The sequence below is a fragment of the Anomalospiza imberbis genome, chromosome 22 (assembly GCF_031753505.1).
Source record: "Anomalospiza imberbis isolate Cuckoo-Finch-1a 21T00152 chromosome 22, ASM3175350v1, whole genome shotgun sequence".
NCBI classification, from domain to species: domain Eukaryota; kingdom Metazoa; phylum Chordata; class Aves; order Passeriformes; family Viduidae; genus Anomalospiza; species Anomalospiza imberbis.
In genome coordinates, this window is record NC_089702.1 from 4861402 (window position 1) to 4876756 (window position 15355).

Genomic DNA, 15355 nt, shown 5'->3' on the forward strand with positions numbered 1-15355 from the left:
GGGGACGCGGGGGGGGCAGCGGGAGCAGGTCCCGGGGTGCCGGGCTGGGTGAGGGACAGGAGGACAGCGGGGCGCAGGCGGGGCTTAGCCGGGGCGCAGCTTTTGCAGATGTTGCACCCCGATAACCTTGTTTTTACGGGGGGCCCGGGGGGGGGGGGGGGGCCGGGTGAGCCCGAGGGGGGCAAGATTAGGGAGGTGAGCGTGACTCAGGCATTGGCGTCTCACACCCCGGGCAGCCGCAGAGAGAGCGCCGCAGGGGCGTCGGAGGCACCCCAGGGGTAGGTGCGGGGTCACCTCGGGGTGTCCCTGGGGCTGCGAGGGGGAAGATGGGGTGGGCGGGGGGATGGCGGGGCTGGGAGAGCACCCTGGGCTGCCCCCGGGGCTGTCAGCGGGGCTGTTGGGGTGGGAGCTGCTGTGGGATGGGGATATGGCTCCATTGGGAGCCACCAGAGGGGTCCCAGCCGTGCCTGTGGACGGCCTGGGATGTGTGGGCTCCGTGCTGAGCCGTGTTGGGCACCTGCTGGATGAAAGATCCCGGCCGTGCTGCACGGATGGCCTGGGATGTATGGACTCCATAGGGAGCCACGGGGTTGTACCCACGGAGGGAAGGAGCAGTCCCACGTCGCGTGCGCGGTTTGGGATGTGCTGGCTCCAGACGGAGCCGAGGGAGGAGGCAGGAGGGATCCCGGCCATGCCTCATGGAGGGTGTGGGATGTGAGGGCTCCACAGAGCCGTGGTGGCTGCAGGAAGGATCCCGCTGACCGTGCGGGGATGGCGTGGGGTGTGCGGGCTCCGTGCTGAGCCGTGCGGGGTATTTGGGGGCAGGAGGTGCGAGCCCAGTCCTGAGCGTGGCAGGGGATGTATGGACCCCATGGGGTTGTACCCGCTGAGGGGGGACCCCAGCCGTGCCCTGGCTGCTGGGGGATGTATGGACCCCATGGGGTTGTACCCAGCGAGGGGGGACCCCAGCCGTGCCCTGGCTGCTGGGGGATGTATGGACCCCATGGGGTTGTACCCAGCGAGGGGGGACCCCAGCCGTGCCCTGGCTGCTGGGGGATGTATGGACCCCATGGTTTGTACCCGCTGAGGGGGGACCCCAGCCGTGCCCTGGCTGCTGGGGGATGTATGGACCCCATGGGGTTTTATCCCAGCGAGGGGGGACCCCAGCCGTGCCCTGGCTGCTGGGGGATGTATGGACCCCATGGGGACGGCGCTGGCGGAGCGCTGCGGGGCTGTGGGCTCCATCCCACGCACACGATGTGGGACGGGGGTCCCGGGGGGTTCGCGGGGCGGGCCGAGCTCCATCCTGCCGTGCCCGGGGCTGCAGCGTGGGCTCCGTGCGGGGCTCTGCGGGCCCCGCACAGCGCGGCTGGCGCAGGGATGCGTTCGGCGGGTCCCGGTGACCTCGCTGTCCGGTGCCGCAGCGCCCCGCGGGTCCCCGGCCCCGCACCCCGGCCCGGGGCGCTGTGGGGCAGAGCGGGGGGCAGCGGGTGAGCGGGGGCAGGGCCGACGCCCGGTGCCGGGCGTTATCAGTGGGGCACAGCCCGGCGCACCGGGCTGATGCAAGAGCCGCCGGCGGGCTGGGGGGGCCGGGGGGGCCCGGGACAAGCCGGGCTGGGGGGCCGGGGGCCGCCGGTCCCGGGGCCAGGCGGGGCAGGAAGGAGACGGCCGAGTCAGAGGCTTGCCGTCCATCCCGTGGCCCCGCCGCGGCTCCCGCTCCCCGCCGGGGATCCCGTGTGGCCCAGCGGGGATCCCGTGGCCCCCGCGGGGTGTCCGGGACCCCACCCCGGCTCCCGCCACCCCCGGCCGGGAGCGAGCTCCTGCATCACCCTGGTGAGATCGGGGGGGGGCTGGTTCCCCCCAAAGCCGCCCAAGCCCTGACCTTGCCCCTGAGCCCCCGTGTGGGGTCGCCTGGGCCGGGGTGGCGGGGGACAGCCGGAGCCCCTCGGCCCCCCAGGCTGTGGGGTCCCCACGGGGCGGCTGGAACAGCGGCTTTGGGGGTCCCGGCCATGGCACCCCTCCTCAGAGACTCTGGGCGTGGGCGGGCGGGGTCGCGGTGAGGAGGATTCAGGAGGGGGGTCCGGACCCCCGGGTCCCTCCGGGGCTGCCCCGGGGGGGGGAAGGGGGGGCGGAGTGCGGGGCAAGGGCGCCCCCTGGCGGTTGTCCCGCGGCGCAGCCCCGGGGCAGCTGCGGGGGCCGGGGGGAGGGGGGCGGGGACACGCGGGGTGGACAGGGGACACGGGGGGTCACGGGGGGGACGGGCACTGGGTGCCGCAGAGGATCTGGGGGCTGATGGAAGGGCAGCAGCAAGGGTCTCCCCAGCCGTGCACCCTGGGGGGCTTTGGGGTGCTCACCCCGTCCGGGTTTGGGGTGTCCCGTGAGTCCAGCTGTGCCTCAGTTTCCCCCCTTCTCCCCCCCCCCCCCACCCCCGGCTCTGCCAGGGGCCGGGGCCGTGTGCTGGAGGATCAGGGCACTGCATGTGGGACCCCAGCCCATGTGTGTGTGGGGACTGTATGGGACCCCCATACATGTGCAGGGGGCTGCAAGGGGTTGTGCAGGACCCCCGACATGCGCGTGGGTCTATAGAGGACCCCCGCCCACACAGAGAGGGTGGTGTGGGATCGCAGTCCCTGAGCGTGGGTCCATATAGGACCTGACCCCCGGCTGTGGGTCCGTGCAGGGGCTGACCCTGAGCACAGGGCACGGTGTGCGAGGGCACGGGTGGCTCAGGGCAGGATGCCACGTCCCTGGTGGGAAGCTGCCGGGGCTCTGCCGTGTCCTGACGTCGGTTCCCATCCCGTTTGGCGACAGGGCAGGGCATGACTTCCCTGGGGACCCCCAACCCCAGGACCTCCCAGCCCGTGGGGAACGGGTTAGGCAGGCAGGGGCTGCGGGAACGGCCACGGCGTCCAGCCCCAGCCCTTGGGACAAACGCCAGTCCCGGGGGCACCGAGCGATGCCCTGCTCTCTGCTAACTTGTTCTCTCTCGTTTCCCCCGTGCCCGCCCCGCAGAGCGCCGGGTTATGGTGGCACCGGGCTGAGCGCCGGGACGCGCCGAGGTGGCAGCGGGGGCCGAGCCCGGAGCCATGGAGGGGCCTGGCCAGGTAGGGACACCCGGCCCCCCCCCCCGGCTCCGCCGCTGCGCCCCGGCACGGCCCCGGTGAGGCGTTGGGGGTGCCGGACCCTGCTGACCCCCTTCTCTCTGTCCCACAGGAGGCCTACGAGGAGGGGATGAGGAGGACCCTGGACCCCAAAGGCTACGAGGACCCCGGCCTAAAGAGCTCCCACCTGTCCCTGGGCGAGATGAGCAGTGAGTGGCTCCTGGGGTGCTGGGGGCACCGGCAGCCTGGGCATCGGTGCTGCACAGGGGTGGCATTGCATGGGCACCAGTGTCACAGGGGTGCTAGCGCTGCACGGGCGTGGCAGAGCATGGGCACCGGCGCGTCACCTGGGCACCGGTGTCGCAGAGGTGACAGTGTTGCATGCGTGACAACGGCATTACACGGGTGACAGCTTTGCAGGGCTGACGGCACCACAGGGGCACTGGCACCAGCTGGGTGCCAGCATTGCAGGGCCACCAGTGGCTCAAGGTCACACGTTGTGTGGGCAGCAGGTTTTTGTGGGCGCAGCTATGCAGGGACACCAGCATGGCTCAGGGGCGTTGCAGGGGCAGCAGCAGTGCATGGACTCAGGTGTTTCGTGGCTGCCAGCTTCTCGTGGGCACGCACGGCACATTGGCACCTCGTTGCATGGGTGCCAGCATGGCGCAGGCACGTTGCATGGGTTGCACAGATTGACTTGCATGAGCACAGATGTCTTGCATGGATGCGTTTCCTGGGTGCCAGCGTGGCACTGGCAGTGGGGCTCGCTCGGAGCGCGGGGCCAGGCAGGGACACCCACCCTCAGGGTGGCATCACCCAACGGCAGCGACTCCCTCTGCCGGAACCCTGGAGCCCTGAGGTGCCACCTCCAGCTGCGGGCACCTGGAGCGGGGCTGAGCTTGGGGACACCCGAGGTCCTTGAGCCCCGCGGAGGGAGGTGAGGGAAGTTTGGGGTCTGCGTGCCACGCAGCGTCCCCTTGCCCCAGGCACGGTTGTTTCGGAGCTGCCACCCTGAGGAGGTGTTTGGGCTCGGGTCCCCCGCTGGGGTGACACAGATGGGGTAACGCTGCCGCCTGTTCTGCGCAGGGGCCGGCGCTGGCATCGGGTCCCCCCTGCAGGCGTGGAGGGCCAGGGCCGAGGATCTGAAGCCCCTGCGGTGAGTCCCCAGATCGGGGCGGGGGCTCTGCCTGCCCGGCTGGCATCCCCGGGGGAGGCTGGTGGCACCCGCGGTGCCCGGCGCTGAACCCCCGTGCCCGCGGTGTGTGTTTTGCAGCCAGTATCTGCCCGGCCGCCGGGGATTTTATGACCTGGACGGGAAGAGGCGCTCGGCCGGGGCCCCCCCGGGCCACCCCAGCCGTGGCGAAGGGCAGCGTGAGTGACCGCGGGGGCCCCGGGGGACAAAGCCCAGCCCCGGCGTCCCCCCCACCTCAAGCCCTCCATCGCGCTGCCTGCCCCGGTTCTGCCACCCCCGCGTCCCACCCTCCGCGGGGGGACGGTCACCCGGGCGTCAGGGCACGCCGCGGGGTGACCGCTGCCACTTGCCCGTAATCGCCCACTGATTGAGGATAAATAAAGTCTTTGTTTGGGGTGAGGACAAGAACCACTTGGGGCTGAACGCTGGCTGGCGCCGGGCGGCTCGGTGGCGGTGGCGGCGGGCAGGGACGAGGACACGCTCGTGCCCACGTGCCACGGCCAGCACCGTCGGGGACACAGTGACAGGGGACGCGTCCCATCCCTGCTGCCATGGGCGCAGCATCCTTCCCCCGGCGGAGCGGGATGCGGCTCTTGCAGCATCCCCCCGCCGGGTGACCCGGCTGGGGACGGCGAGGGGACCGCGGTGGTCCCCGTCGAGGCTGGAGGGGGACGGGGTGAGCCTGTCCCCACGGTGGGGTGACAGCCGGCGGGCGGGAGCCGTGCTGGTGTTTACTGTCAGCAAAGGAAGTGCTGCGGGATTTACGGTGCACACAGGGCGGCCGCGGGGATCGGTCCCCACTTTATAGGGACGGAGCGGCGGGGACATGGGGAGCGCTGGGGGGGCCGCAGGTAGGCAGGGGACGGGGACAGGGACACCTCGGGGGTCAGGCTGGCCGGGGATGTGCTGTCCCCCTTCCAGTGGTGATGCTCGGTCCTGGGGCTGTGCCGGTGGCGGGGCGGTGGCCACGAGCCCCGTCCTCACCCCGGCTCCGGTGATGTCCCCAGACCGTCACCCTGCCCCAGGGGCCGGGCTGTGGGGATGTGACGGGACCGAGGTGGGCACCGGCAGGGCGAGAGATGGCGGAGTGGCACGTCCAGCAAACTCCAGCTGGGTCTGGGGTGGGGCAACACGGGGGGCACGTCCAGCGAGTGCCCAACAGGGCTGGGGTGGGGATGATGGAGAAGGGGACACGTCCAGGTGACCCCAAAGGGGGCTGGGATGGGCGTGATGATAGGAGGCACCACAAGCAGGCCCCAGGGGGTCCGGGCTGGGGCAGGGACTAGCTAACGTGTTGGTGGCTCCACTTGCAGCTGTGTCAGTGACCGATGTGGACCCGGAGGCAACAGGGAGCAGGAGGCTCCTGTCCCAGCAGGACGCCCATGAGGTGGGTGCTGCCCCAGGGACCCCCACTGCCTCCCCATTCTGTGGGTGGGTGGACTGTGGTGACCCTGGGGCCGACCTCACAGCTCAGCCCTGGGGATATCAGGGCACTGAGGGGGGTGCTGAGTGTGCTGGGGGTCCCCAGTGTGGCCAGGGACAAGCTGACCCCCTCCATCTCTGGCTGCAGGGATATGTGGAGCTGCACGAGCTGGTCCTGGACAATGCAAAGGATTTGTGCTGGATGGAGGCCGGCCACTGGCTCAAGCTGGAGGAGGATTTCCAGGAATCGGGGGACTGGAGCCAGCCCCATCTCTCCTTCCTGACCTACCACAGCCTCCTGGAGATCCGCCGGGCTTTGAACAAAGGTGGGGACACCTCCAGGGACCACCAGGAGGGTGGCGAGGACCCTGTGCTGGCTGGATGGTGACAGTGCTGTCCCCACAGGTGCCATTCTCCTCAACGTGGAGGCCAACTCGCTGCCGGCCATCGTCCACATCCTCCTGGACCAGCTGATCTACGAGGGGCAGATGAAGCCACAGGACCGGGACGATGTCATGAGGACGCTGCTCCTGCGCCACAGGTACGGCCGGGGCTGGTGGTCCGGGGGGATCCCAGGCTCTGGGACCCTCCCCAGCGTGTGCAGCCGGAGCCTGGCTCGGGTGGGAAACTTTGCCCCTCAGCCCATTTTGGGGGTTCCCTCACACCCACGGGGCTGTCTGGGGGAGGTATTGGTGGCACCGGGTGTCTGACACCGCCCCTGGTGTTCTCAGCCACCCCACCGAGGATGAGTCGGTGTGGACGATGCCGCCGGCGCTGGTGCAGCGCTCGGGCACCACCCGGGCCGACGTGGAGCGGCCGCTTCTGCGGGAGCAGCGGCCCATGGAGATGAGCAGGATGGCAGGGAAGGAGCAGGTGAGCGGGGACAGGGGGCACTGGGGACATTGGGGTGTGGGGCTGGGTGTGGGAGATTCACACTGGGTACACACACACCTTGGCACATGCACACACACACCTGCAGAGGGGGACACACAGGGGACAGTGGGGGACACTTCAGGGACAGAGGGGGGACTCAGGAATAGTGGGGGACATGCAGGAGATGGAGAGGGACACCCAGGGAACAGAAGGAGGGACACGGGACAAAGGGGGACGTGCTGGGGATGGAGAGGGAGATGCAGGGAACATGCAGGGGGTAGTGGGTGACGCACAGGGGCAGAGTGGGGGGACATGCAGGGTACACAGGGGACCACGGGGGACAGCCATCAAGGCTGGCTGGCTGATTCCTGCCCTCCATCTGCCTGCAACAGAGCGGGGTCCCCAGACCCCAACTCCTGGAGACAATCCCAGAGGGTGCCGAGGCCACCCTGGTCCTCGTGGGTGAGTGGTCAGCAGGCTGGGGGGTGCTGTGCTGGGTGCTGGGCTGGGGGTGCGGGCTTGGGGGGCAGGTGCAGGGTCGGGGGTGCAGGGGGAGCTTTGCCATGTGCCCCTCGCTGCGCTCGCTCACGCTCTGCTTTTCTTGTGCCTTTTTTGCCTCTCCCCATCCTCAGCTCTCGCCGCCGCCTGCTGCTGCTCAGTGCTGCTCTCTGGGCCCCTCTCCCCACGTCCCTTGTCCCCATGTCCTCATGCCTCTATGTCCCCTGTGTCCCCATGTCCCAGTGTCCCTGTACTCCCATGCCCACCCATCCGTGTGTCCCTGTGTCCCTGTGCCCATGCCCCATGTCCCTGTACTTGCATGCCTGCTTCCCCTTTGTCTCAGTGACCTTTGTGTCCCTCTCCCATTCTCTTTGTCCCCACGCCTCTGCGTCACCTCATCTCCGCTCCTGATGTCCCCACGTTTTGCTGTCCCTCTGTCTCTGTGCTCCCATGTCCCCACGGTCCCGTCCCCTGTGTCCCTGTGCATGGTCCCCCATGATCCCTGTCCCGTCCCATCCTCCCCCCAGGCTGTGCAGCCTTCCTGGAGCAGCCAATGCTGGCCTTTGTGCGCCTGAAGGACGCAGTGACACTGGACGGTGTCCTCGACGTGTCCATCCCCGTCCGCTTCCTCGTCGTGGTCCTGGGGCCCGACACCCCCCAGATCAGCTACCACGAGATCGGCCGCGCCATCGCCACCATGATGTCCGAGAGGGTACGGGTCACCCGCCAGTGCCACCACCCCCCCGAGCACCCTGGACTCCCCATCCCTGGGGTGCAGCTTGTCCCCCTGTGCCATGTCCCCCTCTGATCCCCATGTCCCCGGGCCTCTGTGGTCTCACGCTCCTCTCCCCAAGACTCTGTGTCTCTCCTCCCTACATCCCCTTCTCCCCAAACCCGTGTCCCCACGTCCCCCCTCACCCCGTGTCCCCACGGGGACGCTCAGGGCCCGGCGGGTGCCCAGCAGCGCCCGGGGTGCCGGCGCTGGCTCAGTCCCCGCGCCGCCCCGCAGGTGTTCCGCCGGGACGCCTACCTGGCCGAGGCGCGGCAGGAGCTGGTGCGGGGCGTGGAGGATTTCCTGGACGCCAGCATTGTCCTGCCGCCCACCGAGGCCCCCAACGAGCAGCTGCTCCACGCCCTGGTCCCGCTGCAGCGGGAGCTGCTCCGACGGCGCTACCAACCCCTCGAGAGACTGCACATCGTGGACTTCCTAAAAGATCTGGGTACGGCGAGGATCACCCTAGACCCCCCGCAATCCCCTGTCCCCGTGGCTGGTGGGACCCCTCCCTTGGACACGGGGTCCCCTCATGGCCACCTGATGTGTCCCCAGGGCGGGACGAGGCGGCGGCTGCGGAGGACGATGACCCCCTGCGCAGGACGGGGCGGCCTTTTGGGGGGCTGGTGCGGGACATCCGCCGCCGGTACCCCAAATATCTCAGCGACATCAAGGACGCCCTCAACCCCCAGTGCCTGGCCGCCGTCATCTTCATCTACTTCGCGGCGCTGTCACCCGCTATCACCTTCGGAGGCTTGCTGGGTAAAGGGGGGGACAGGCTGGGGACGCTTGCGGGGATGGGGATGTCCCCCCAGCTGGGCATGGGGCTGGAGGTGTCTCTGCCTTCTCCACCGTCCCACGGGGATGCTCCAGGGGGGCTCTTCCCCCTAATCCCGGTGCCAAGAGTTGTGGGGTGGGGCACAGCGCTGTGCCCCCCAGCCCGGCACCCACTGGCTCTGCTCCCATCAGGTGAGAAGACCAAGGGGATGATGGGGGTGTCGGAGCTGCTCATCTCCACCTGTGTGCAGTGCGTGCTCTTCAGCCTCCTCAGCGCCCAGCCCCTCCTCGTCGTCGGCTTCTCGGGACCCCTCCTCGTCTTTGAGGAAGCCTTTTACTCGGTGGGTGCCCCCTGTGCCCCTGGGTGCCCCCCTGCTGCCACCAGCTGTCCCCACAGTGAGGCTGGCATGTCTCCACCAGGCCTGGGACAGGGACCGGGACGGAGTGCAGCTGTGTGGGGGATGGCACGGGGGGCATGGCACATGGAGGGTGCACGGGGGTGATGCCATCTGTGATGACCCAGGGGTGACACCACACAGGTAGAGCCACCCAGGTGGTGGCCCTGGGGTGATGTGAGGTGCATGACACCACGTGGGTGATGCCGAACAGCTGACCCCGTGTGGGTGACACCCCACAGGTAATGCTGGGCAGGTGCTGCTGGGTGGGTGATCCCACAGGGGTCCTGCCACACCGAGGTACCCCCACCCCCATCCCAGGAAGGCGACGCGGAGCCACCGTGGCTCCAGCACAGCTGGGTGCCCATGCCAGGGGCTCCAGGGGACTGACAGGGCTGTGCCCTCTGGCTCCCCAGTTCTGCAGCAGCAACGGCTTGGAATACATCGTGGGACGGGTCTGGATCGGCTTCTGGCTGATCCTGCTGGTGCTGGTGGTGGTGGCCTGCGAGGGCAGCTTCCTGGTGCGCTACCTGTCCCGCTACACCCAGGAGATCTTCTCCTTCCTCATCTCCCTCATCTTCATCTTTGAGACCTTCTCCAAGCTGGTCACGGTGAGGGACACCGGGGTCCCACGATGGGGGTGGGGGGCTGCAGATTGTGGTTATCACCCAGGTTTCCATAGAAACAGTGGGATGCAGGTGAGGGACCGAGTCCCCTGGTGCTTCCTCCCCTTTTCCAGGTGTTCCCTAGTTCGTGAGGCCCCTTCTAGTGCTGACTTAATGCGGCCTGGGGTCCCAGGGTCCGTCCGACCCCGGGCAGCCGTAGGTGTCCTGGATAGCACTGGGCTGATAGGCACAGCCTGTCCAGGTCCCTCAGGCTAGCTCCAGCCGCGAGCAAGCTTAGCAAGCAGCTCTTAAGTGAGATCAGCTCTTTGGTGAATTCAGCTCTTCAGTGATTTCAGCTCTTTGCTCGCTAAGTGCCTCGCAGACGCGTGGGGATAGAGAGAGGAGAAGGCTGTTTGAAGTTCCACAGCGGCGTCTTTTATTGGCAGCTCCTGTGAAGGGTTCCAGTGACAGCTCTTCTGCCGAACTGGGCAGAAATGGGGCTTTATATAGGGTACAGGGGTGTTGGAAATTGTCCAGTCGCCAGCGTCAGGGCGAATATGACCCATGGTCTTACAGAGAGATAACGAGGGTCCGAGGGCGGAAGAGGGGCTACTCTGGTCCAGTCATCATGGCTAGGCATTTCTTATCTTTGCCAAGTGACCGCCAGGGAGGCCTTGCAGGGCCTCTGGCTGCTACAACTCCACTTTCTGTATTTAGTAAAAAGGCGTTCCCAATAGTTCTTTTAAAACAGTGGACAAGGCATGAGAACATAGCTAACACAATGACAATTACAATGAAAATCCACAAAACTCCCTTAACCAAAGATGCAGCCCATCCCGTTAATCCCCACTGACCGAAAAGGTCATTGACCCAGTCTGGGTTGCTTTCTACTTTTAAGTCCTTCACAAGTTCCTTCAGTTTTTGGGTGTTTGCGTGGATGGATTCCGAGCGTGAAGAGAGATTGAAGCAACACATCCCTTCAAAGTCTTGGCAGCCATGTCCGTGGGCAAGCAGTAGGAAGTCAATCGCTGCTCGATTTTGAAGTGATGCATGTCTCATGGTTCCTTCTTCCTTTAAACTTATCAACCGACATGTGCACGTATCTTGACCTTCCAAAAGGTGGGAAGTGAGTTACGTCTGTCTGCCACAGCTGGCAGCTGTTCAGGCCTCGGGGATTGACTCCTGTCCCCATAGATGGTATCTGGTAATTTTGACAGCTTGGGCAAGTGGCCACAATAGCTTTTGCTTGATCTTTTGAAAGCTTGAACATTCTGATAAGGGCAGGTACATTTTGATGGTAAAATGCGTGTGACAACTTTGCCTGGGCAAAGATGTCAGGGACGTGTGCAGTTTCTATTGCCATGGCCAATGCGTCCGCTTTCCTGTTCCTTTCTGTGGTAAAGCCTGGGAGGTCGGTGTGTGACCTCACATGCATCATATGGTAGGGCTGCTTTCTGGGAGAGATTAAGCGTGTTAGTGCCGAAATCAATTGCTGTAACTTTGGATTGGAAAGCTCCTTGAGAAGAGCGTGTTCTGCTCTCGTAGCTGTACCTGCGACATACACAGAATCTGTGACCAGATTAAAGGGTTCGTCTTTGAATTTCTCAAAGGCTCTGACAACAGCTGCTAACTCTGCAATCTGTGGAGATCCCTCCACTATTTGGATGTCAGATTCCCAATTTTGGGTCTCAGGGTCCTTCCCACGGCAGGGGGTGCAGGGGATCCCCATCCCCACTCTGCCTCACTCTCTCCTCTTCCCTCCCCAGATTTTCAAGCATCACCCACTGCAGCGGGAGTACAACGTGCAGCCTGAATTCCAGCCCGGGGTGCCGGAGCCCAACACGGCGCTGCTGTCCCTCGTCCTCATGGCCGGCACCTTCTTCCTGGCCTACTTCCTCCGCGTGTTCAAGAACAGCTCCTTCCTGCCTGGCAAGGTGAGGGTCCCCTGCACCCCGGGGCAAAACAGGGGTTCAGTGGCTGAGGCCGAGCAAAGTCAGTGCATGTTCCTGCAGCGGAGGGGGTGGCAGGACCCCCCGGGCTAGGGGGAGCCACGCAGGTTTCTCACGCTGTCCCCACAGGTCCGGCGCTTGATCGGGGACTTTGGGGTGCCCATTTCCATCTTCATCATGGCACTGGCTGACTTCTTCATCAGCGACACCTACACCCAGGTCTGGCAGGGCAGGGCTGGGGGGGACAGGTGTCCTCGCATGGGGACATGGGAGCGGGTACTCATCCCTGTATCCCACCCCTCACTCCCCCATCTCTGCTCCCATCCAGAAACTCAGCGTCCCCAAAGGGCTGCAGGTCACCAACGCAACTGCCCGGGGCTGGTTTATCCACCCCATGGGGGACAATGCCCCGTTCCCCATCTGGATGATGTTCGCCTCCGTGATTCCCGCCCTTCTGGTCTTCATCCTCATCTTCCTCGAGACACAGATCACCACGTGAGGATGGAGATATGGGCAGGGGAGGGCTGTGGGGTGCCTGGTGGGCTGGGGATAGAGGGGACCTCCCTGGGGTGCTGCGTCACCAACTGGTCCCTGTATTCCCCCAGCCTCATTGTCAGCAAGCCCGAGAGGAAACTGGTGAAGGGCACCGGCTTCCACCTGGACCTGCTGCTGATCGTGGCCATGGGGGGGCTGGCAGCCCTTTTTGGGATGCCCTGGCTCAGTGCCACCACCGTCCGCACCATCACCCACGCCAATGCCCTCACCATCATGAGCAAGACCTCTGCTCCGGGCGAGAAATCCCAGATCCTGGAGGTCAAGGAGCAGCGCATCAGTGGCCTCTTGGTGGCTGTGCTCATTGGTGAGCTGGGGAGGGGACCCCAGATGGGCAGGGAGGGTCGGGGGTCCCCAAGGACTCTTCCCAACCTCTCCTTCTCCCCCACAGGCGTCTCCATCCTGATGGAGCCCATCCTGAAGTACATCCCGCTGGCCGTGCTCTTCGGCATCTTCCTCTACATGGGGGTCACCTCCCTCTTTGGCATCCAGCTCTTCGACCGCATCCTGCTCCTGCTGAAGCCCCCCAAGTACCACCCTGACGAGCCCTACGTCATCCGCGTGAGTGACCCCCACGGGCAGCTGTGGGTTTGGGGGTGTCCTGGGCTGTGACACCCCTGCAACTGCTCGGCGCTCCCCAGAGAGCCTCCTCCTTCAGCGCTGACCTTTGCTGGGTTCCTTGGGATGCTGTGCTGCTCCCCGCAGCAGCCAACACCCCAGGAAGGGTGTGGGGTGCTGTGCCTGTCCTCAACCCTCGGCTCCTCGCCCCACAGGTGAAGACTTGGAGGATGCACCTCTTCACCTTCACCCAGATCATCTTCCTCGTGGTGCTGTGGGTGGTGAAGTCCACCCCGGCCTCGCTGGCGCTGCCCTTTGTCCTCATCCTCACCGTGCCCCTGCGGCGCTTCCTGCTCCCCAGGATCTTCCGGGACATCGAGCTCAAATGTGTACGTAGCCCTGGCACTCCCAGCCCTGTCCCCAGCCCCACCTCTCTCCCTGTTCCTGCTCCCATCCTCATCTCCATTTCTGTCCCTGCCTCATCCCCGTCCCTGTTCTCCTCCCCATCCCTGTCTCCATCCTCCCTCTGTCTCCATCCCCATCTCTGTCACCATCTGCATCCCTCGTTCGCACCCGTGTCCCCATCCTCACTCGTCCCTGCCCCATTCCTGTCCCCATCCCCGTCCCTTTCCCCAGCCTCATCCCAGCCCCTATTCCCACACCAGCCCCTACCCATCCCCCTCAGTGTCCCTGTCCTCAATCCTGTCCCCATCCCTGTCCCCCTCACGGCCTCTCCTCTCTGCAGCTGGACGCAGATGACGCCGTGGTGACCTTTGAAGAGGCAGAGGGGACAGATGTGTACAACGAGGTGCAGATGCCCAGTTAAGGGCCGGCCCCCGGCCCCCCGATGCCCCCCCAGCCCCGCTTCCACCTCCACTGCTGCCATCCTGGGGCCACCGGGCTACCAAGAAGGACTGGGGACACAGTCCCCACCTGCCCACCCTTGGAATGGAGCTTTTTTTTGGTTTTCCCTTTTTTTTTTTTTTTTGTCTGTTTTAAAAAGCATTTTGGATGATGTGATCTCACCCCCACTCTGCTGCCTGCTGGGGAAGGGTCTGCCTGGGCTGCCTGGGCCCCACGAGCCACCCTCCACCCGTGGCGAGGTGGGACGTGTCACTGTCCCGTCCCCAAGGCCACCACCAGCATGGGAAGGAGCTGGAGGAAGACCCCGGAGCCTGGAGGGAGGAGGAGGAAGGCAGGGACAGAGATACAGCAGGATGGGGTCCTCCCCACTGTCCTCCCCCTCCCCAAGGAGCCCCCCCAGCCCAGTCCCTCTCCCCAGATGAACTTTGAACAAGCTGGGACAGACCCTTCACCCCGTGGAGCCCTTTTCCCATTTTCTCCATCGCTTGCTCCACGGCATCGTCGCAGCTGCTGCGCTGCACTCCCAACACGTCCCGGAGTCAGGATACAAACAGTCCAGCAAGTGGGTCTATACACTTACAATGAAAACAATCACGCTTAAAACACACAGAAAAATACTTAAAATTATGCTGGTGCTTCTGCAGGTAGAATTCATTTAGAGCCAAGCAAAAATTAACAGAAAAAAAAAAAAAAAAAAAGGCTGAAAAAGCGCCTCAAAATAGAAAAAAAAAGATGAAAAAGAGAAAAAAAAAAGTAGCTGCAAGGAGTGATCTGTATATTTGATGCTACTGGGGGGGTTTGTAATTTATTTTTCAGGCTGGTTGTGCCCCCGCCGCAGTGGGGCCATGTGCGTGTGTGTATATACTAGAGAATTATAGCAAAATCTAGAATTTTCTAGAAAAATGATTTTAAAGAATCCTGGTCAGGGCCTAAACTCTATGGACCAGTCTGGCAGCGTCATTTAACTGATAAGTTAGTGTTAATTAGTTAATTAGTCCTCTTTATTTTTATAGTGTTTCAGGTAAATCCATGTAGTTTTCCCTTGATTTTTCCCTTGCTTGCTCACCATGTCTTGCCCCATTTCCCTTGGGATTGCTCCCAGTCCAGCCGAGCATCCCCCGATCCTGCCAGGGCTGATTCTGCCCTGGGCAGCCCCAAGGGTTGGATGTGACCAGGGTGTAGAGCGCCAGATCAGGCTCCAAATTTTCTCCTTTTTGCATAAATCAGAGCAGGGGACCCCAAAATCAGCGTGGGGGGGGGGGCGGGGGGGGGGTGGGAAGGGGCAGCCACACCCGGGGTTGCGCTGCCTCATGTTTGGGTTGGTTTAGTTTTATGAATTACGTGTCTGAAATAAAAATGTTTTGATTTTTGGGGGTTTCTCCTTCCCTTCCCCACACCTCTGTATCAAGCTTTAATAAACAAAGTAATAAAATCAGAAGGGAAATGGGGGTTTTCTTTCCAGCTGGGAATTGTCTGGGCTGGTGCTTTAATTCCCCCCCAAAAGAAAGCAGCAGGATCCTTTGAGGGTGTCCATCCCCCCGGAACGCGCAGTGCAGCTGCACCAGGATCCTTGTCGTGGTATCCTGGGATATCACTGAATCCCAGAATGCCAAGATCCTCGCTGCATCCCAGCACTCTGGAACGCTCCCCAGAATCATCCCTCGTTGTTCTTTGTGGCCACCCGGGGTGCTCCCCGCAGCCACCCCAGGAGGCTCATCCCCCTTCCAGCCCAGCTGCCACCCCACTGCCACGCTGTCCCCATTCCAGGGGGATCGGGAATATCCCGATCCAGTGCTG

General features: G+C 64.3%; 1 protein-coding gene across 4 annotated transcripts; it reads left to right on the plus strand.

The window, feature by feature from the left end:
- Window positions 1-174: 174 nt before the first annotated feature.
- Window positions 175-14461, plus strand: SLC4A1 (solute carrier family 4 member 1 (Diego blood group)). Of its 4 annotated transcripts, XM_068211853.1 has the most exons (22): window positions 212-278; window positions 3013-3104; window positions 3214-3310; window positions 4188-4257; window positions 4375-4472; window positions 5607-5680; window positions 5864-6041; window positions 6121-6256; window positions 6447-6588; window positions 6981-7050; window positions 7614-7798; window positions 8096-8306; window positions 8414-8620; window positions 8828-8976; window positions 9447-9641; window positions 11402-11569; window positions 11714-11803; window positions 11913-12079; window positions 12190-12443; window positions 12528-12697; window positions 12910-13083; window positions 13440-14461. In XM_068211853.1, the coding sequence occupies exons 2-22, from the start codon at window positions 3087-3089 to the stop codon at window positions 13518-13520; spliced, it is 2934 nt and encodes a 977-aa protein (XP_068067954.1). In that variant the 5' UTR covers window positions 212-278; window positions 3013-3086; the 3' UTR covers window positions 13521-14461. The 4 variants fall into 4 exon arrangements, with proteins under 4 accessions (XP_068067955.1, XP_068067957.1, XP_068067954.1 ...); XM_068211854.1 differs by lacking the exon at window positions 3013-3104 and having other exon boundaries at window positions 175-278; XM_068211855.1 differs by lacking the exons at window positions 4188-4257; window positions 4375-4472 and having other exon boundaries at window positions 213-278.
- The last annotated feature ends 894 nt before the right edge of the window (window positions 14462-15355 follow it).